This window comes from Nicotiana attenuata, chromosome 1 (assembly GCF_001879085.1).
Source record: "Nicotiana attenuata strain UT chromosome 1, NIATTr2, whole genome shotgun sequence".
NCBI lineage: Eukaryota > Viridiplantae > Streptophyta > Magnoliopsida > Solanales > Solanaceae > Nicotiana > Nicotiana attenuata.
The window spans coordinates 74,243,794-74,265,544 of NC_031989.1; the positions used below are offsets into that span (position 1 = coordinate 74,243,794).

Here is a 21,751-nt window from a genome sequence, read left to right on the forward strand (position 1 = left end):
AGGCAAAGGGATAAATCAGATTTCTTCTAGCTCACCCAGGCATCCAATTTTTTTCTTGAACAAAAGCTTTGTTCTTTTTACTGGCCTTTTCTTTTGCATTGCATTCATTTTTGTAATGGCCAGCCTTGCCACAGTGTGTGCAGATTTTGTTCTTAGGAAGAGTGAGGTACTTGCTTTTAGGATCCCACTTAGGTGCTTGAGTCCCATAACCAAGTCCTCTTTTGTTGATACTGTGATGTTCTTGTAGCCAGGAGAGTGCATCAGAAGCCTTGTTCCATTTGCAAGTTCTGTCTAGTTCATGTTTTACCTTCCCTAGATCTTCTTTTAATACTCTTCTGCTCATCCTTCCTGTACAGCTCATCCTTCATTTTTCCTAAGTTTTCTTCTAGGGTGAGATGTGTGTGATCAACTTTCATCTTTCCTGTTCCTAATTTCAGTTTTAAGTTCTCAGACCTAAGTTCTAGGACACTAGTGTCAAGTTCAAGAACCTGGTTCTTCAACTCAGCATTGTTACTTTCACTCTCATTAACCCTAGACTCTAGATTTTTGCACTTGGCTTTTAGGATCACACATTCCCTAGACAGTTCTTCCTTCTCATTGTTAATTATCTCAGATTCATCAATGAAGTCTAGCAGTAGCTCAGACAACCTTTCTTTAGACAGGAATTTAATCTTGTCTTTGAGATGAAGAATACTTACCTCTTGTTCATCGTCTGATTCTCCGATGGCCATAAGTGTTTGTTCATCTCTAGCTTCATCTTCTGAGTCCTCATCTGATGTTTCTCCACAGGCAGCAACCACAGCCTTTGTTGATCCTTTGTTTCTTTTTGGTTGAACCTGTTCTTTCTTCCTGTTCTTCTGAGTCCTCATCTGATGTTTCTCCACAGGCAGCAACCATAGCCTTTGTTGATCCTTTGTTTCTTTTTGGTTGAACCTGTTCTTTCTTCCTGTTCCTTCGTTCAGCCCTTTCATTCTTCCACTCAATTTCCCATTGAGGACAATTCTTGATCATGTGATCAGTCTTACCACATTTGTAGCAACCCTCATTGGTCTGTTTCTCAGGAGCCCTTGGTTTGTTGAAGGTTGTACCTCTTGAAGAACCATTTCCTCTCATCAGGCACTTTTTGAAATCTCTTGTGATAATAGCCATTTCCTCATCCTCCAGATCTGAAACTTCAGCAATTCTAAGAGCAGACTTCTTTCCGTCTTGGGTGTATCCATTTTCATGGTTTGCCTTCTCAGTTCATAGGCAGTAAGGTTTCCAATTAGTTCATCGAGCTTGAGGGTAGCAATATTCTTTGATTCTTGAATAGCACTGATTTTGCTTTCCCAAGAGACTGGCAGAACCCTTGTTAAAATCTTCTCAACTTTGTCTTCTTCAAGGATAATCCTTCCAAGAGACTTAAGTTCATTTGTCAGTGTGGTGAACCTTGTATACATCTTTTCGATGGTTTCTCCTTCTTTCATGGTAAAATTCTCATATTGAGAATACAACAGTGTTCCTCTAAACCTCTTCACTTGAGGTGTTCCTTCATGAGCCACTTGCAAATTGTCCCAGATTTCCTTAGCAGTGGCACAACTTTGAATTCTACTGTACTCATCTGAACCTAGTCCACACACAAGCCATTTCTTGGCCTTGGTATTTTTCTCCCACTTCTTTAGGTCTTCAGCAGTGCAGTCAGCTCTTGTCTTTGGCACATCCACTCCTTCAGCATTCTTCTTTGTAGTTGCTAGAGGACCATCAGTGACTATGTCCCAGAGTTCATAATCTTCTCCTATGATGTGATCCCTCATCCTGTTCTTCCACCAAGAATAGTACTGTCCATTGAAAAGTGGAGGCCTAGCAGTGGATTGCCCTTTCCAGTTTCCAGGTGATGCACTCATCTTGATCTTTTCCTAAGGTGTTAGCCTCTTCAAGGATAACCCGCTCTGATACCAATTGATGTTCTAAACGTCAATACCGCACAAGGGGGGGGGGGGTGATTTGTGTGGTACCCAATTTTTCCTCTAGAAGAAATTCTTCTAGGTATACTAACTACTACTGTTTACGGAATAATAAGTACATAAAATAAAGAACACAAAGATTTTTTCATGAAAAACACCTGGCTAAAAAGGTGAAAAAACCACGACCTACTACTCAGTAGGATTTTTCCAAACTTCCACTAAAATCACGGAGCCAAAATAACATTTACAGAACTCTTTGTAAACCTAAGGATTAACTCTAATCCCGTTGTGGCACACAACCTCAACTGTTGCAACAACTTCAAGTTAGCATATAACTTGAACACTCTAAGTACCTAATACAATTGCTTCTATGAAAGCTGAAAGGTACAATTTTAAACCACCTACTACAGTTGAACTAGAATAAAAGAAAGACACAATAGAACTGACTCTTCTATCTCGTTCAAGTAGCTTCAGGTGTGCACACTCAAATCTCACATAAATTGCTTGCAAAATCGCCTTGCTCTTTTGCTCTCAAATTAGTTTAACTTCTGCGTATGTGCAATACCTGTAAAAGAGAACAATCACTATCTTTTAATAGGTTAGTAATCAGAGTTTGATTGGGACTCAATTGCTAATCTTCTATCGTAGTTGAGTCCTTGAAGATCTCAAACTCCAACACTATCTTTATCCGGATTGTGTTCTCTTCATGTAAGGAGACTTTCTCCCCTTATTCAATATGCAACATTTTCGATCAAATCAGGGGATATTTCTGCTTGATCAGTAGGACTTATCTCCTTCACGTGCATCTCACATGTATAGGTTGATCATGACTATGCTTCACAAGATGGACCTGGTCCATGACTGAGTTCATTTGTCATTCTTGAAAACTTCACCTGTTCTTGGGCCAACACAAGTCCAAGTGACATACCCGAAGGCTACAGCCATATTAAAGACTACGGTCATGCAAAAAGGCTACGACCTAAATAACGCGGCTCGGAGACGTCCGACTTCCGCTATAAATCATAGGCCTTCAAATACTTTGTAAAAACTGGTTAAACCAGGCTACCCTCGGCAAAAGCAAAATATAACGGGCTTCGATAAATTCAGCCCTCGAATAATTTAAAGGCTTCGATAACATCAGCCCCCGATAAAACCTCAAAAAGTATTCGATTATCAGTACACAAACAAGGTCCTGATACGTTGAACCTTTGAAAAACCCAACGGGTACAGAAAATACACGCTAAGGCATAACTAAATTTTCACTAAGTCTTTTAGCCAAAAAGAGGGAAAAATTATATAGCCATTCTAGAGGCCGAATTGGCCCAACTTAAAGAGCCTAAGGGACAACTTAAAGAGCCTAAGGGCCGATATGTAAGGGCCTAAGGGCCAACTTCGAAAGGCTTAAGGGCCAAAAATATATAGTTCGAGACTCCATTCTCACTCGACTCGGACTCAAGAGTCACAATATCCCCTGCTCATATCGAATCGATTTAAACATAGCTCGAGGATTATTATATCTATCGATAAATACCCAAGGGTTTATTATGTCCCGAGTCCAAAGCAATTCTCGGGCAAACCATTCAAGTTATGAAATCGAAGTATTCTATAAATAAAGACAAAATGAAATCCAGCACAAGTCAAAAATGAGATAAACAGTTCCTCTTCTATTTCCAAAAGGTGATTACAAAAGATATCTACACAAGGGATACTTGCACAAAAATGCGAATAAGGAAACCTAAATCTACTTCGGGGCCATATCTTCGGCAGCTGCATCTTCAGGAGAAGTATCTTCGGGGGCCTCACCCTCGGGGACTCCATCTTCGTCTCGTCCACTCTCGGAGCCACTGGCTGAATCATCCTCATCGGAAAGCAAAGCAGCAGCCTCTTCTTCCAAGGTCTTCGCCTTTACAATATCGGCTGAGAGATCAAAGCCGCGAGCGTGCACCTCCTCGAGGGTTTGTCTCCGAGACTGTCGCCTAGCATGGTCGAATGCACATAATAACATAACTTTGGCCGTAGTGGAGATCTCCTTGGCCCGGGCATTAGCTGCTTCGGCGTCGGCTCGGTACGAGGACATAATTGCCTCAGCATCAGATTTGGCCTTAGCCAGCTCAACAGCAAATTTAGCCTTGAGCCCCTCGATTTTGCGGCCTCGAGCTCGGCCCTCCCCCTTCACACTTTGGAACTGACATTCAAGTGAAACCAGCTGCTCCTGAAGGGTTTCTTTCTCAGAGGCAAGATTGTCCACGCCTTGCCTCCAACCCAGGGTTTCGGCTCCTTCATCTTGAGCTCCTCTCGAAGCTGCTCCACCTGTTCGCCCTTTCGTTGAAACTGCACAATAAAATTGTTAGAAGACCAAACGAGTTGGTCCATGACAAAACTTCAGAGGGAATATTACCTTTTCGGTAAGCTCGGTTCGTTGTTGACAAGCCTTCGCCAATTCGGCTCGAAGTTCGCTAATTTCCTCCTCCTTCTTGACATAGAGGGTTTTAAGACTGTCCATCTCTTCCGAGATCTTCTTAAGCTCAGCCTCACATCGAGCAAGATCAGCTCGAGACTTGGAAAATACCCTTTTGTGGAGCACCACAGCCTTTATAAAAAGGGGGGAAAGTTAGATTCAGAATAACAAAAGCAAAGCGCAGGGGTAATTCTAAAGGACAGAAAGCTCACTTGTTTGAAGAGTCGACGAGCCTCATCAAAGATGAAAGAAGCATCTGGCTTGGGGCCATCTTCAATCCCTGCGAGGCATTCTCGAAAGATGTCATGCCCTTCGTGGCTCGCCCCCACTTTAGAAGATCTCATATTCCGAGCATCTCTGATCTGCCCCTCAGAGAACTCGGGACAAGGCGGTGAGTCATCCACATTGATTATCCCAAGTGATCCACTCGGGGCATTCTCTTTTATTTGAAAGGGCTCGGGTCGGGCCCCTCGCCCTCGCCCCCAAATGGCCTCCTAGGCGAGGTGCCTTTTTACTGCCCGATGGCTCAGGGACTTTGTTTGAACTCCCTCGAAGATCTCTTCGTCTCTGGAATGAACCACATCAACCATCACCAGCTCGACGGACTTAAAAGCACCGGTGTTTCCTCTTTTACGAGCTACCAACAGGCAGTTGTAATCTTCTTCTTCCTCCTGATCCCGAAGGTGTTGGGCCGTTTCCGGAGATAAGGCCACTATATCGGCCTTGGACTTTCGAGCCGCGCTTTTCTTAGGCTTCGAGGGATTTGTAGGTGACTCCCTTTTTCTTTTCTTTTCTTTAGAAGGCTTCGGGATCTCTTCTTCACCAGCCAGGGCTGGCCGCATAGCAACGGTGTCTTTGAGACCTGCACAAAACCGAAGTAAGTATTCCACTAAAGAAGTACAAGTAAACAAACAAGAGAACTCACCATGATTTTTGGCCTCCCATCGGCCCTTGGCTAAATCTTACCAGCGGAGCTCCGAATACGAGGAAGTGGAAGCCAGTTGTCGGACCCAGCCTTCAAGGTCCGGGACCGCACCAGGAAACCAAGCAGTAGCTACGCCAGCGGAAAGGGGTTAGACCAAGGGAAAAGATAAAGCCGAGAAAAAGAAGAGAAGGCAGGGTATAAAGTTACTATGCACTTAAGTTTCATGTTCCACTCCTCGGGGAACGACATCCAATCAGCAGGAATCAGGTCGGAGGTCCTGACTCGGACAAACTGACTCATCCACCCTCGGTCTTTGTCCTCATCGATACTGGAGAAGAGAGATTTCAAGGATCGGCATTGCAGTTTTATCAAGCCACCTCGGTAAAGTCGAGGACTGTACAGTCTGATCAGATGGTCTAGGGTGAAAGGCATCCCCTCGACCCGGCTCGAAAAGAATCTGATCAAATGAACGATTCGCCAGAATGAAGGGTAGATCTGGCCAAGCGTCACTTGGTATCGTCAGCAAAAGTCAAGAATGACCGAATCTATGGGACCCTGAGCTGGAATTGCAGGGGCCAGCGTGAATGGGTAGGTATACACGCTTAAGTACCCCGCTTTATATGTAGTGATGTCCTCCTCGGGGGAAGGGATCACTACGTCTTTTTTCTCCCACTTGCAGTCCTTCTTAACTTGCTGGAGCTCGTCCTCGGTTATCAAACAAATGTATCGAGACATGGGCTCACATCGGCCTGGTGTTGATATAGGTTTCTCGATCTTGAAATCGGATGTTATTTCACACGGCGGGGGAATGCACTCCTCAATACGAGGGGGCACTACTGCTTTACTGTTGGTCGGTCGAGAAGATGAAGAAGCTTTTTCTTTTTGGGGAACTGATTTAGATGTCTTAGCCATTATAATGCGAAAATTCAAGAAAATGGAGAATGTTGACAATGAAGTAAGAGCTAGTAGGAGAAAAGAGAGAATTCAGAGAAGTTGAAAGAGCTAATGAGACTTTGAGAACAATGTGAGAATAAAGTTTGCAAGATTGTGAAGTTGACCTATTTATAGGGGTCATTTACGCGTACTAAGAAAGCCAAAAAATAGACTGTCAGTCGCCTCCAATTAATGACTTTGGGAACCGCACGACAAGCAACCTTTCAGTCACTTCAGCCGCTGACATCACGAGATTGGCATCAGGATCAAGGCGTCGAAAATTAATTCGCTTCTTATCGACCTATTTCGAGTTCGAGCAAATGCTCACTCAACTACTAAGCCCAAGGGCTACCCGAATTTGGGAAAAATTTTCACTCGAGGATTGTCTACAAAGCCTAAGGGCTAACTTTATTTCAAATTCGAGACCTTGCCTCACTCAACTCGGATTCAGGATTCCCGATGTCCCGAGCTCGCATCAAATCAATTCGAGCTTAGCTCGAGGATTAACAAAAACCTTAAGGGATAGTATATTGATCGAACCTAAGGGTTTATATTTTGAGTCAGTTATTCGCACTAATCACTAAAGTTATACAATCAAATTTTTTCGCAAATAAAGACGGAATGGAATTCAACATGAGCCAAAAATGAGACAAAGAGATCCTTTTATATTCCAAGATATGGTTAAAAAATATATGTACAACATCCACGAAGTATCCTTACGCAGGAACAAAGGAGCAAAATACAAAAGTCAAGAACCTAATCTACTTTTAAGGCCACGTCCTCGAGAGCGGCATCTTGGGGAAACTCCTTCCCGGGGACCCCATTTTGATCTTTGAAAATGTTTATGTGCCTGAAGAAATTTAGGGCAGAGAACCCTCGATAAATGTAACTATGTTTCCAGCAGCGTGGATCGAGCATTCTTTTGAAATTTTGGGCCATAATCCGTTAAAAAAGAGCGGCAAAAGAAAAAGACCAGAAGGGAAGACAAGAAGATGTAGCTTCACCTTCTATCACAAGAAAACCCAAAAAAGGTTGCAAGATGCACGAGCAACGATCCAAGAATGCTCATCCTTAGGATGTTATACCGGTGTAGGATGCAAAGCTAGTAGATGATAGTACCACCTCACTCCGTGAAAAGCAAAAGGAAGGAAGTGCCACACCAGGTTGAAGTTAAGAGAGATGAGCGGCAGAATAAAGTTCACATATTTTTTTTGATGCGGGAAGGATTCTACGCCCTTCTCTCGTTGTTTCGAATCAAAGCTTTGAAAAGGAGAACCTTGGCGTAACTGGTAAAATTGCTGCCATGCGACCAGGATGTCGCAGGTTCAAACCATGAAAACAGATGATTAGAGAAAGGAATAACAAAGGGAAAGAATCAAAGTAAATGAAGCTGAAATGCGTACAGTTATTTGTTCAACGGAGTAGCCTCATATTTATAGAGAGGCAACGACGGTTCGGCGGCGCTAGTGGCCGACCAGTGCTGGCGCGCATTTGATGTTTTGGGGAAGCGTGCTGACGTGACATTTCTGATCATTTCAAGGCGCCTACGTCACGAACATGACGTCAGCATGAGAGGCTTGGAAAAATCGAGGTTCAAATCGTTTCTTATCATCTTATTCTAAGAAATGCGGGGACTATCTGTATACGGTCAAAATCATATGCCTCCGATTTATAGGCTCGAGGGTCCGTCATAGGCCCGAGTTCGGGGGAGGTCGAGTTTGAGACCAGTGGACCGGAATCGAGCTGAAAGACAGAGTGCAATGCCCGGAGATAGGAGTACGAGTAATACCGGGGCCAAGTATGCTCGACCCTGAAATAGTACCATTAAGAATTTGTAACGAAATGAGCTAGATTCCTGCCACGTCCGCAAAAATCATGGCGCAAATCCCGGAATAGGATTGTACGATTCCGTACTAGGCGGTTAGAGAGCTGTATATCAAGAATATTCCTTACTGTAAATAGAAATATACCTTATTTAGGGATTTCGCTATTATATAAAGGGACCCCAATCATTTGTAAAGACACATAATCACTGAGAAAAGAATATACTCTCTACTTTTTGCTTACTGTTCATCAGCATTGTCCTTTAGCTCTATTGCTCTTGCTTTACTTGTCTTACTTTATTGCTCTTTGTCCGTCTCGAGGTCACCATCTCGAGGTCACTACTGTCAAGTAATATTCGTTTGATTCACTTGTCTCTTTCACTTCTACTTCATAACTTGTACTGTGACCTTTCTTGCATTATAATTATCTGATTCTTTATACTTTTGGTTGCCAAGAATATGGCCATTAAAGTATAGGAAGGGGAACAGCAAGTGTAGCAGGGTTCAATCCCGTGGTTGTCTTGTGGTATCCTTGTACTTTCCGTCTTTCCCCCCTTTTGTTGTTTGCTTTTGTTATATTACCGCCACGTAGACTGGAAGGAATCTGCTTTTGCAACAGATATGTGACAGAATAATGACGCACATAATGATGTAATAAAAGCTATCTTTAAGAATTTCAAGGACTTGGACAAATTTGAAATTGAGGTATGACTTATGAGTAATTGAATGATAAAACATATTTTTATCGATGCATAGATGTAATAATAAATAGAAGTGTACTCTGTTACTATTTTTCAAAATAAATAAATGCATATACTTATTTAAATGTTTAAGACAATAAATAAAAAATCAAACAATATATTCATAAAATATCAGAGAAAATTTTAACTTATAAGGTATAAAAATAGTTTTTGATGAAGCATTCAAAAAAGTTAGTGAAGGTTATGGGTGGTGATGGTCGTGAATCGTGATTGATGAGTAGTTGTCGAACGATAGTTGTACAGTGGTGGCTGCTTATGTTATGCATTGGTAGCAAGAAGTGAAGGTGGTTGATAATAGTAGCCGGTGGTGGATATAGCTGGTGGCTTGCACTAGAAGTGATATTTGGTGGTGGAGATGTTTGGGAATAGTGGTTGTGGTAATAGTTGGTGATGAAGGTGATTGATAGTGGTGGTCCTGGTGGACATGTGGTGAAAGATGATGTCAGCTGATTAGTACGTTTTGTCGAGTTCTTTTTTAGTATATATGTATATACAGTAATAAGTAAATGGTAATATTGAGTAATAAGTATAAAGAAAATGATACTACTTGTCGTTATAATAATTTAAATATTTGTTCACTTATGTTAAATATGAATATCACTTACACAAATTCTACGTACACTACTATGTGTGATAAGTAATATTCCCCCGTTTCAATTTATGTGAATCTGTTTAACTAGGTACGAAATTTAAGAAAATATGAAGACTTTTTGAATTTGTAGTCCTAAACAAGTCAAAAAGGGGTTCAGAGTATTTGTATGATTATAAAAGTTTCTCATTAATGGCAGAATTGGAAGTTTAAGTTAAATTGTTTCCAAACTTAGAAAAGGATCATTCTTTTTTGAACGGACCAAAAAGGAAATAGGTTCACATTAATTAAAACGGAGGGAGGAGTAGTAGTAGATAGAATCCATTGGAGAGATGTATTATCTTAGTGATTTTTGTTTGACTCAAAAAATACTAGATACCTTATAAGTGAGAACAATCAAAGTGAATCAAGGATCAATCGTAATCGAAGATAATAAGATCTAGATATGCGTATTATATTTGTTATAGCTTCCAATAGATTGGATATTTAAGTGTGTGTGTGTGTGTGAGTGAGAGAGAGAGAGAGATAGAGAGCTTGTTCAATAATACATACCCCCTTTTTACAACATTGGGATCCTCCTTTATATAATAGGAGACCCTCCTTAAAATAATAAAATAATACAGAGATTGGTCGCGTTCCTTCGAGAGAGAGACGACGGAACCGATGATACACTTCACGCCGACATTCTTAGGTCGTGCCCTCACTTCGGTTAGCGTATATTCGTTGGTCGTTCCTACCAACGTGGAGACGTAATGGGCAAAATTTGACCCTATACAATTTTAAACCTCTATATAAATGAATCAGATCTATTCAGTGAAATAAATAATCGCAAAAGAAAAAATTACATTTAATAAATTAATATCTGAATAATTCATATATCAAATTTCCATCTAAGACAAAATCCAATAGCACGCATAGTCATCTTTCACGGGTCTGCATCCGAAAGCAAACAATATAACTCACCCCTCCCGGCGGTTATATCTTATCCCAAATGTGGGGACAAGTGTTTGAGAATTTTTTAGGAATAAAAGTAGGCATGCGTCTATACTATGTGGACAAAAGTCAAATTTGTCATTGCCTATGTTTGTGTTTTTTTTTTTTTCTTTTTTGGTAAATTATGTTTGTGGTTCTTTTCTTTTTTCTGGGTTGGTGATTTCCTTCCCCTTATGTTTGTGGTTAGAGGCAGAAAAGAAAGCCAAAGAGCCGTGTGAATTCATCAGAGAGATATCACCAACCCAACTCACTCACCCCTTGCCATGATTTCTCTTCTGAAAAAGCCAACCCACTTCTTCTCTTTCTTCCCACTATAGAGAAACTCGATAAGCTACCTGGCTTCTTCTCCATCATTTCATTTCTCTTTTTTCAAGTAAAGATATTAAAAAATACAGAGAACAACATATATGCACACACCCCATCTCTCCATACATATATGTATGTGATGAACGTTGTAATCAATTTCACTGCTATTATTTTCCTACATTTAGATGCTCGTTAACCATTTCAGGAGTTCTTGCTTAATTTACCTTAAATTTTGACTGCAAAAGAGATGGGGTTTCTTGGACATGATGCATCAAATCTTAAAGTCCTAGACTGTTTACTGAGGTTATTTGTCATTCCCTTAAGTGTCGCCTCCATATGGCTGTCTGTCTCCAACCAACAGGATAATAGCAGCTATGGGAGAATTGAATTCAGCAATATCTCAGGACTCAAGTGAGAAATTATTTATTTTTATCTTCATGTTTTTATTGTGTTTTTTCCCCTTTTGATGCATGTTGAAGTAACAATATAGTAATTTGGAACAGGTACATGGTTGGCATTAGTGCTGCATCAGGTGGATATGCTCTTCTTACAGCTATATCTTTGTGGGTCAGGAGTTTAGTCACTAAAGCATGGTTCTTCTTTCTTTCTGACCAGGTTTTCACTTCCCCCTTTTTCTACAGTTTGATACTTTGTTTTTTTCCTGAAGAAATTGTGTCTCAAAGTTTACTTGGGTCATTTTTACACTAATATAATTCTCCCATTTGAGCTTCTGTTCTTTCTGATGCCCTTTCCATATGGGTTTTGCACAGATTGTAGCATACTTAATGGTTACATCATTGGCTGCACTAACAGAAATTCTTTACTTAGCCTATAATGGTGATCAAAAGGTGACATGGAGTGAAGCCTGCAGTTCCTATGGGAAGTTCTGCAGTAGATTGAAGCTGGTTTTGGTTCTCCATAGCATCACATTTTGTTGTTTCCTTGTATTAGCTGTGATTTCAGCTTACAGGCTCTTTAGCAGATTTCAGCCTCCTTTAGTTCCTAGTAAAGAGAATGAAGAAGAAAATGAAACGCGTAAATGAACTCATTTGTGGTGTTAATAGTTTTGGTTACCAAAAATCACATACATGGATCAAGTCCAATTCAGTTGATCACATTATCTGATATTGTTGTTACCACTTGTGAGTGGGCAAAAGATTGAGGATTTTAATATAGTGTTTGATGAATAAAAGTTTTTGTCTTTAGATCTCTGTTTTACATGGTTGTTTGTTAGCATAATCCAAGATAACTTAGGGATGGCAATTGGGGGGCTGGGCAACCTTTGACCCACTAAGATTTTGACCTGCCCTGCCCCAGTCCCGTTTAGCCTTGTTCCAAAATTTTGCCCTGTCCTGCCCTATTAAGCCCTGTCCCGTTTAGATTTATTTTCATTTTTTTTCACTTTCCAGTAAATATTTTGTCTTGAAGATTTTTTCTTTTCGAGAAACATGTGATTACCTCTTCTTATTTATTTTTTTTCTCCAAAACCATTTAATATAACTTATACACACTAGCTATTTTTTAAACTATCAGTGTATAGCAGGTCACTTACTATATTTTTTTGGTTGTAAAATTAGAATAACTATAGACAATTAACTCCATTAAAAGTCATAATCTTAGCAAGATGGTGTAAAAACACTACTGCTATGAGACACCAAAAATAAATAAGTTGTATCTAGTAACTTGAGCATATGGATGGGATATCGGATGGCATGCACAATATGAGCTTTGGTACTTCTTACCGTAAAATTGACATGCCTGTTTAAAAAGGAAAGGTTTAAAAAAAAGATTCATCCTTTAAAGGTATTATCTCAAATTTGTGTCTGTTACATCCTCTAGCTACTTCAATATCAATTTATGAAAGAAAAGAAGACATGGACAATAAAGTAAGCAAGGGACTGACCTACAACCTATCCTGCCCCATTAAATTTTTTCAAAAATATAGTTTTGCCCCGCCCCGCCCTGCCCTGTCCCGTTTACTGTTTGCCCTGCCCCGCCCCGCCCCGCCATGCCCCATTTGCCATCCCTTAGATAACGTACCACCAGATAATTTGTGGCACACAAAATGGGAAAGGAAAAAAACGAATGATGAGAGGCTACAAGTATGAAACTACATGACAGAAAAAGGAGGAGAAATTGCCACTAGGAAGACAAAGTTGTGGTGAATCTGCCGATGATTAGAAATCTCTGTCTATGATATTAATTGTATTTTCAAGACTAGTAGATTATACCCCCGCAAAGGGCCCTCAGAAAAGGTTTACGTTATATTTTGCGTCGTAATATTATTTGTTTAAATATACCCTTTTTATGTTAAATTTATTCAAAGCGGACATTTAATTCTACGGGGCACTGTACATTTGATGAAATGGATGCTACGTGGCATGCCAGCGTCCCTAATACATATATAAAAGACTAAAATTTGAAATACAATATTTTTCATAGTAGCGGTAATGGTGACAATAGTGGTGCAGGGAAAAAAATTTTAGTAGTGGAAAAAAATAGAAGGGAGAGGTAAAATGTGTTAGGGGCACTCATGTGGCAAGCCATGTGACATCCACCTCATCAAATGTTAGTGTCACATATGATTGGATGTCCATATTGGACAAACTTAACGGAAGACGGGTATAATTGTGCCAATAATATTACGGCACAGATATATTTGGACCCAAAGTGTAACAAATGATATATTTAAACCTTTTTTGATAGTACAAGAATATTATTGGTTCTTTTTCGGATTATACCAAAAAACAGAACTTTTCGCCTTCTAGTAACACAAGTAAAAAGGAAAACTAAAGTGAAGCGGAATTATTTGAATGTGAAATTCCACTTACTAAAATTAGAGTTTTACAAATTTAGTCCTTGCTCTGAGTTAACATGCCAAATGCGTTTAAAATGGAAGAGCCAGTTGGAAATATTCGACCATAAACTGTGGAAAGTAATAAATCAAATTCTCATATTTTAAAGTAGGAGAAACAGTGATTTCAGTACTTTGTGGAAATTATTCCAATTGTAGCTGTATTTTTTATCGAGCATATTTGACCTTTAATTAGTCAAATGTACAGTTTTTATCCACGTAACTAATGGTGCTAAGCTGTGTTAAAATACTCAACGAAATAATTATTTAAATGATTAAAATAAAAGGTGAAGGAAATGCTATCTGTTTGACTCAAAAGTTATCGATATACTTTGCAAGCTTAAAAACAATTAAAAGTAAGAAAGGGTAAATCGTAATCAAATATAATAGACCTAGAGATGAAAAATGAAGTTGTTGTTGTAGATCTAATAGTGATAATATGAACTCAAGAGAAAGTATTCGTTAGAGATAGCGATAGAGAGAGAGTATGAGAAAATGAGAGAGTTGTATTATTTCAGAATCCTCCCTTTTTTACAATGCGAAGGTCTCCCTTATATAATAAGAGACCTTCCTCGAAATAATAAAAAAATTACAAAAATAGGTAATGTTTTCCTAGTGAAGACACTGAGTCTTAAACGATGTCGCTTTTGTCCCCACGTCCGAGTCGTACCCTTACGTTAGTCGGCATATACTCACTGGGCGTACCCATTGGCGTAGAGACGCTGACGGTCAAATTTGACCCTATACAGTTAGTCCCTCCGCTCGTTGGAGACGCATTCGGTGGGCGTCTTCAATGGGCGGAAATGCAAACCTCGGCTTAGGAGAATTTGACCTCGACCAGGGGCGGCAACATGAATGAGGTAAAATGTATGACGTTGTTGAGCCACTGACGCATGGCTTTCTTTTTGGAATGACGTCATCGCCTGTATGCATCATTAGTATATTTGCCCCCGAGGTGGTTCGGAGGATGATGTGACATTTTGGTTTCCCGCGCACGTTTTGAATCATGACTCTTCGATTTCTGCGCAACTTATCCCTATAAATAGGAGAGAGGTTCGATTCGATTTAACTTTCAAACCTTCGGAAAGCATTTTCTGATTTACTCCTTTGTCTTTCTTTCCTGTAACCGTTATTTCGTGTGGCATTCCTCCACTTCTTTTGGAGTCATATTTCTCGTCGTTAGTGCATTATTTCCCAGACAGAATCATCATGGTAAAAAGTAGTCAAGGTGGCAAAAAGACCAAGGACACTGACCCATCTAGGGATCCGCTTTCCTCTGGCGGTGAGGGGGAGGAAGTAAAAAAGACCCTCGTTCCCCTTTCTGTAGACAACGTCCTCCCAAAGGACATGCATATTTGAAGGGATTTTCAAACGAAAAGTCCAGCCCTTCCCTGGGAGCGTAGAGATTTACTGCAATCTCATCTAGACAACCTTCGAGCGACACACAACATTCCGGACCATGTGGAAATGGCTCCGGCTGGGATGGACTACGCCAATGTGCACAGGCCTGGGTACTGCACATTTTACGAGTACCCGTTATTGATCGGCTATAGTCTCCCGATCTTCCCTCTAGCGGAGGAGCTTTGCCGCTTTTACAATGTGTGCCCGGCTCAGCTTACTCCTTACACCTTGAAGGTGTGCAGGATTCTGACCACGTACGCGGCTAAGGCTGAGTGCGGCGTCTCAGTTCACCATCTCTTACAGTTATTCAGCCCTGGTTACCTGAGGGGTACCATGTTGCAATTGAAAAGCCGTGGTACGAAGGGTTTGGTAGTTAGGGCTGACGACAAGGCCAACCGCCTCTTCTGGCGTAGGTACTTCTACATCAGGACGGAGCACCTGGTGTCTAAGCCTGAAGGATTCCCGGAAAGGTGGAACCCAGATCGTGAGTACCTTTATTTGCAGGATTCATGACTGTTCGCGACCTTGACCATTTGACCACTGTGATTTCATTCTTTTTTTTTGTAGCGAGGGCTTCTCCACCCCAGTTTATTGATGATATTAAATCATGGGTGGAAAGATTACTACCTTATGCGGAGGAATGCCGTACCTGGGCTGCATTTCTTCAACAGTACGGCCCGTCAGGTAATTCTTCGGCCTTGGTTTGGAAACTCCCTTAGATTCTGTTACCTAACCTACTCGTGTTGGCAGGTCGGAGCGCCCCCAAGAAGAAGAAGGCTGTTGTTGCCTCGCCTAGGGCGGAGACCGACTCTGATGGCGAAGACATACCCTGCGGCTCGTTCGGCGATGGCGCTCCAGAGGTTCCTCAGCAGGAGGCTGCGCCTATGGAGGCGTCTGCAAGTGAAGCGACTCCTTCAGTGCCGTCCCCGCGGCTTACGGAGGAGACTTCCGAAGGTGAGGAGCCGCCAAAGAGAAAGAGGCGGCGGTTGAAACGGGAAAGGGGATAGCGGTTGAAGACGAGAGGGTAAGTGAACCTCGTCAAGTATCGAGGCCGATTTTCATAGCCGATGCTATCCGTTCTGGGAGGTCGGCTCCACAAAGGAGAGTTGTTGCCGATGCCAGCCCAGCCCGTGTTTCGGAGAGCGGTTCGTCGGCCGCTGTTGAAGAAGTGGGCGATGGTGTCGCGGGGGCGGATACTGAGGCCGCCCGTGGAGATGCAGATGGGTTGACGAGGGGTCCAGCCCGCGTGGAGATGACGGCGGGTAGGTTTAACCGCCGAATTATGATCCCAGGAGGGTATAACCTGTTGCAACACAGCGAGCAGGCTGCAGCGGATATGACCCTGTTATGTGCGGCCGCTGAGCGTGAAATGTTGGAGGGTGTTAGCGACGGGGACCTATCACGGAGGGTCGCTGGCGCGGCCTTGCAGGTAGCTTTCAGTTTTCTCTGTGTGCCGTAGGGCTAACTGTGATGCGTACTGACCTGCCTTTCCTCTTTTTCTTCTCCTTTCTAGACTCTCATTTTAGAGGTGTAGAGGAGGCGGCAGGCGCACAAGAAGGCAGCCACTTTCAACAAAATGGCGAAGAAATACCAACGGTGCCGCACCAAGCATCGGGCGCTGGCAGACCTGCTCAAGCAGGACCCGAAATTTCGGGTGTTTCGTGAGGGGCTCGAACAGTCGGAGGCCCAATTGAAACGGAGGGTGGCCGAGCTGGGGCAGGTCGACGAGCAGCTGATGACTGCTCTGGCTCGGAACATTGAGCTGGAGACTCTTCTCCAGTCTAAGGAAGAAGAGTTGGAGGTTGGCCGTGGGGTAGCGGCGGAAGCTGCTGATTTGCGGATCAAGGTCGCCGCTTTGATCGCCGAACTCGATGCCAAGGCGGCTGAGATTGAAGTCCTTAAGCGGACTGCTGCACCAAGGCCTGATGAGGATGCGCATCGTGAGGCGCATGATATGTGGGTGTACGCCGAGGCCAGATTGGTCGTATTCGAGGAGTTCTTAGCTGCGGGTCGAGCCACTGAGGCGGAGGTTCAGGAGCAACGGCGCATAGCCCGCGTCGCCCGTGAAACTTGTGGGTATAGTTCTGATTCCCCAGACCGGGCGGGCTATAACTCCGAAGACGTCAACCGTCTAGAATCCGGCTCTTGGATCTCTGCAACTTATCAACCCGGGGGCGGCGATGAACAAGATGTCGGTCAGGCGGGGGACGAAGAGCAGAATGGCGGTCACGCTGGGGGTGACGGGCGAAGCGGCGAAGCCTCTTAGGACTTGTATATATCTTATTTTGTTGTATTTTGGAATGTAAATGGGACCTTTTGTAAGGTCAGGTGTACATGCATTTTTTGAATGATAATGAAAGCCGTACTTTTGCTGCCATTCTTTTCCTTTTGTATCTTTTATTTTCGGTACCTCGTCTCCGCAGAGCGGATGCTCATTTGTAGGATTTTCAGTGTGTTTCTCGAACGTTGTCCGTGTGATCCGCTGATAGGATGCGGCTTTGACGCTAAATAGTGGTGGCTTTAGCTAATAATGGCATCACTTCAATTGTTAGTTGAGTGCCTTTCGTCGTAGCCGGACAGGATTGGCGACTGTTAGGTCCAATTGGCCTTAGCCATAATACTGTCGATGGCCTTAGCCATGTACGTAACTTCGACTGTCGTCGAATTACTTGTTTGTAGTGGTCGAGCTGGATCGATTTATTGACGACAATGGTCTTAGCCATAATACTGTCGATGGCCTTAGCCATGTACGTAACTTCGACTGTCGTCGAATTACTTGTTTGTCGTAGTCGAGCTGGGTCGACTTGTTGACGACGATGGCCTTAGCCATAATACTATCGATGGCCTTAGCCATGTACGTAACTTCGACTGTCGTTGAATTACTTGCTTGTCGTAGTCGAGCTGGGTCGACTTGTTGACGACGATGGCCTTAGCCATAATACTGTCGATGGCCTTAGCCATGTACGTAACTTCGACTGTCGTCGAATTACTTGTTTGTCGCAGTCGAGCTGGGTCGACTTGTTGACGACGATGGCCTTAGCCATAATATTGTCGATGGCCTTAGTCGTTCATACATTGGAGATGGCCTTAGCCGTTCATACATTGGAGATGGCCTTAGCCGTTTATACATTGGAGATGGCCTTAGCCGTTTATATATTGGAGATGGCCTTAGCCGTTTATACATTGGAGATGGCCTTAGCCGTTCATACATTGGAGATCATGCTAGTTCAGTCCCTTGTCATGTCAGTCAGGAGAGCGTATGGAGTGGCTGGTATGATAAACTTGTTCCGCAAATATCTCCGGGTGCCCCCTCTGCCGCCTCGTTAAAAACCTCCCCGAGAAAACCCAATTGGGACAAAACTCAGGTAAGGGAAAAAGAGTGTGACTCGGGAGACGCCTTTCAGAAATGGAAATACTTGAGGTGGGCGACATTCCAATTGTTTTGGAGCGTTTTTCCTTCCATTGTTTCCAATTGAAAAGCTCCTTTACTTGCTGCCGCTGTGATTTTGTAGGGTCCGTCCCAGTTGGTGCCTAGTTTTCCTTCGCTTGGGTCTTTTGATGCCAATGTTTTGGCTTTGAGGACGTAGTCTCCCACTTTGAGTGGTCTTATTTTGGCTCTCTTGTTGTAGTATCTTTCGACTTGTTGTTTCTGAGCCACCATGTCTTGAAGTCTGTTTATGTCATTTCTCTGCTCCGCTGGTATGTGAATACCTCAAGCTTGGTTCGCCGATTTCGACTGGTATGACCGCGTCGGTTCCGTAGACCAGTGAGTACGGTGTTTCTCCTGTGGAGGATTTTGGTGAGGTCCGGTGCGCCCACAGCACTTCCGGCAGTAGCTCGAGCCATAGCCCTTTGGCTTCCTCGAGTTTCTTCTTCAGAATGTTCAGTATGGTTTTATTGGAAGACTCTGCTTGGCCGTTGGCGGCGGGGTGATATGGCGTAGAGAGTATTCGCTTAATATGCCATTTGTCGAAGAACTCTGTTGTTTTCTGGCCGATGAACTTTCGCCCGTTGTCGCAGCTGATTTCCTTGGGGATGCCAAAACGGTAGATTATATTCTTCCATATGAAGGTGATGACTTCCTGTTCGCGTATTTGGGCGTACGCACCTGCTTCCACCCACTTGGAAAAATAGTTAGTTAAAACTAATAGAAATCGTACCTTTCCTCGTTCCGCTGGTAGTGGACCGACTATGTCCATTCCCCATTTGATGAAAGGCCATGGGGAAGTGACTGAGTGGAGTGGTTCTCCCGGTTGGTGTATCATGGGGGCATACTTTTGGCACTGTTCGCATCGGCGAACATATTCTGCTGCGTCTTTCTTCATAGTTGGCCAATAATAGCCGACCCGTATTATGCAGCGCACAAGGGCGCGGTTACCTGTGTGGGCGCTGCAGTGACCTTCGTGTACCTCTTCGAGCACTGGCCTCGTTTGGTGCGGCCCTAGGCACTTGTCCAGGGGTCCGCCAAATGTTCTTTTGTAGAGCTCGTGGTTTATCAGGCAATACCGGGCGGCCTGTACGCGGAGCTTCTTGGCTTCTTTTTTGTCGGGTGGCAGTGTTCCATCCTGCAGATAGGATACAAACTGGTTGCACCAGTCCCAAGTCAAATTTAAGGAGAGTACCTCAGGGTGATCAATGGCCGAATGGAGGAGGGTGACCACACTTTCTTTGTTGAAGTTTTTAGTGGCTGCGGCCAATTTTTCTAGACCGTCTGCTTCAACGTTCCGTTCCCTCGGAACTTGTTCGAAGCGGCACTCGTCGAACTCAGTCATTAATCTGTGGATTTCTGACTGGTATTTTTGCAATCTCTGCTCCTTGATTTGGTAAGTCCCAGTGACCTGGTTCACACCGAGTTGGAGTCGTAATGGAGAACGAGTCGTTGAGCTCCGTACTTGATGGCTAGTTTTATACCTGCAATAACAGCCTCGTACTCGGTCTCGTTGTTAGTCATCTCGGGGCATCGTATGGACTGGCGAATTATTTCGCCCGTGGGGACCTCGAGAACGAGTCCCAGTCCCGATCCTGAGGCATTAGCGGCGCCATCAGTGTAAAGAGTCCATAGGTCGGTGTTGGAGGGGGCACGACGTGCCTCTAGTTCCGCCTTTGGTAATATCTCTGCGCTGAAGTCGGCTATAAAGTCGGCAAGTACTTGCGACTTGATGGCGTTTCTTGGGTGATATGAGATATCGTGCTCGCTGAGCTCTATGGCCCATCTGGCGAGCCTGCCTGATAACTCAGGCTTATGTAGGATGCTTCTCAAGGGGAAGGTCGTCACTACTTTTATGGGGTGGCACTGAAAATAGGGTCGGAGCTTCCGTGAAGCTACGACCAATGCCAAAGCTAATTTTTCGAGGTGTGGATACCGTGTTTCGGCGTCCACTAAGGTTTTGCTAATATAGTAAATAGGAGATTGCGTACCTTAATTTTCACGAACCAAGACTGCGCTGACGGCGACCTCGGATACGGCCAAATATACCAGCAGGGGCTCGCCTGGAGTTGCTTTGGCCAGCAGTGGTGGCGAAGATAGGTATGCTTTCAATTTTCTCAAGGCTTCGACGCATTCCTCATTCCACTGTAACCCATTGCCCTTTCTCAGCACATTGAAAAATTTATGGCACCTGTCGGAGGATCGTGAGATGAACCTGGATAGGGCGGCTATTCGCCCCGTCAGCTTTTGCACCTGTTTTTTGCTGTTCAACATCTCAGGTATCGCGTCTATCGCCTTGATCTGATCTGGGTTGACCTCGATGCCTCGTTGTGATACGAGAAATCCTAAGAATTTTCCTGAGGTCACGCCGAAGGTGCATTTCTCGGGGTTCAGTTTCATACCGTACCTTCTTAATATCCCGAAGGCTTCTTTCAGATGGTCGATGTGGTCCTCTTTTCTTGTCGACTTCACAAACATATCGTTGATATAGACTTCCATAGTCTTACCAAGCTGTTTTTTGAACATTTTGGTGACCAGCCTTTGGTACGTAGCCCCTGCATTTTTGAGCCTGAAGGGCATTACCTTGTAGTAGTAAGTCCCTTGGTGGGTGATCAAAGTCGTCTTCTCCTGGTCCTCCTCGGCCATCATGATTTGATTGTAGCCGGAGTAGGCATCTAAGAAACTCAGCAGTTCATGTCCTGCGGTGGCGTCGATCAATTGGTCGATGTGGGGTAGTGGGAATGAATCCTTTGGGCATGCTTTGTTCAGATCGGTGAAATCCACACACATTCTCCACTTCCCGTTTTTCTTTTTGACCATGACGACATTGGCGACCCACTGGGGTACTTCGATTCTCTGATGGAGCCGTTGGCCAGTAACTTGTCTACTTCCTCATTGACTGCTTCATTGATAGCGGCGTTGAATTTCCTTCTCATCTGTCGCACGGGCGGATGTAATGGATCGACATTCAGTTTGTGGGTGGCGATGTCCCGCGGGATTCCCGGCATATCTGAATGGGAAAAAGCCAACAAATCTGCATGGTTAGTTAGGAATTCACGATACTTACTTGGGTTGGTGAGGCCGTGCCCGATGTAGGCTTTCTTCGTAAGGTCAGTGTCGTCCAATTGGACTGGGTCGAGATCTTCGACCGTTGCTTTACGGGCTTCCACGACGTCGGGATCTCTAACGGCGTCCGTTGTCGGGTTGACCTTAGTCCCCGACCCAGCTACTTGCTATGCCTCCGCGCTCGCCCCCCTCAGCTGTTGGGTGTGGGCACAATCTTGAGCTATTTTGTAGCATTCCTGTGCGGCGCGCGGCTCGCCTCGAATGTTGAATAC

General features: G+C 43.6%; 1 protein-coding gene across 1 annotated transcript; it reads left to right on the plus strand.

The window, feature by feature from the left end:
• Positions 10,564–11,944, plus strand: LOC109228904 (CASP-like protein 2D1). The gene is made up of 3 exons (XM_019394161.1): positions 10,564–11,142; positions 11,235–11,346; positions 11,502–11,944. The coding sequence occupies exons 1-3, from the start codon at positions 10,979–10,981 to the stop codon at positions 11,772–11,774; spliced, it is 549 nt and encodes a 182-aa protein (XP_019249706.1). The 5' UTR covers positions 10,564–10,978; the 3' UTR covers positions 11,775–11,944.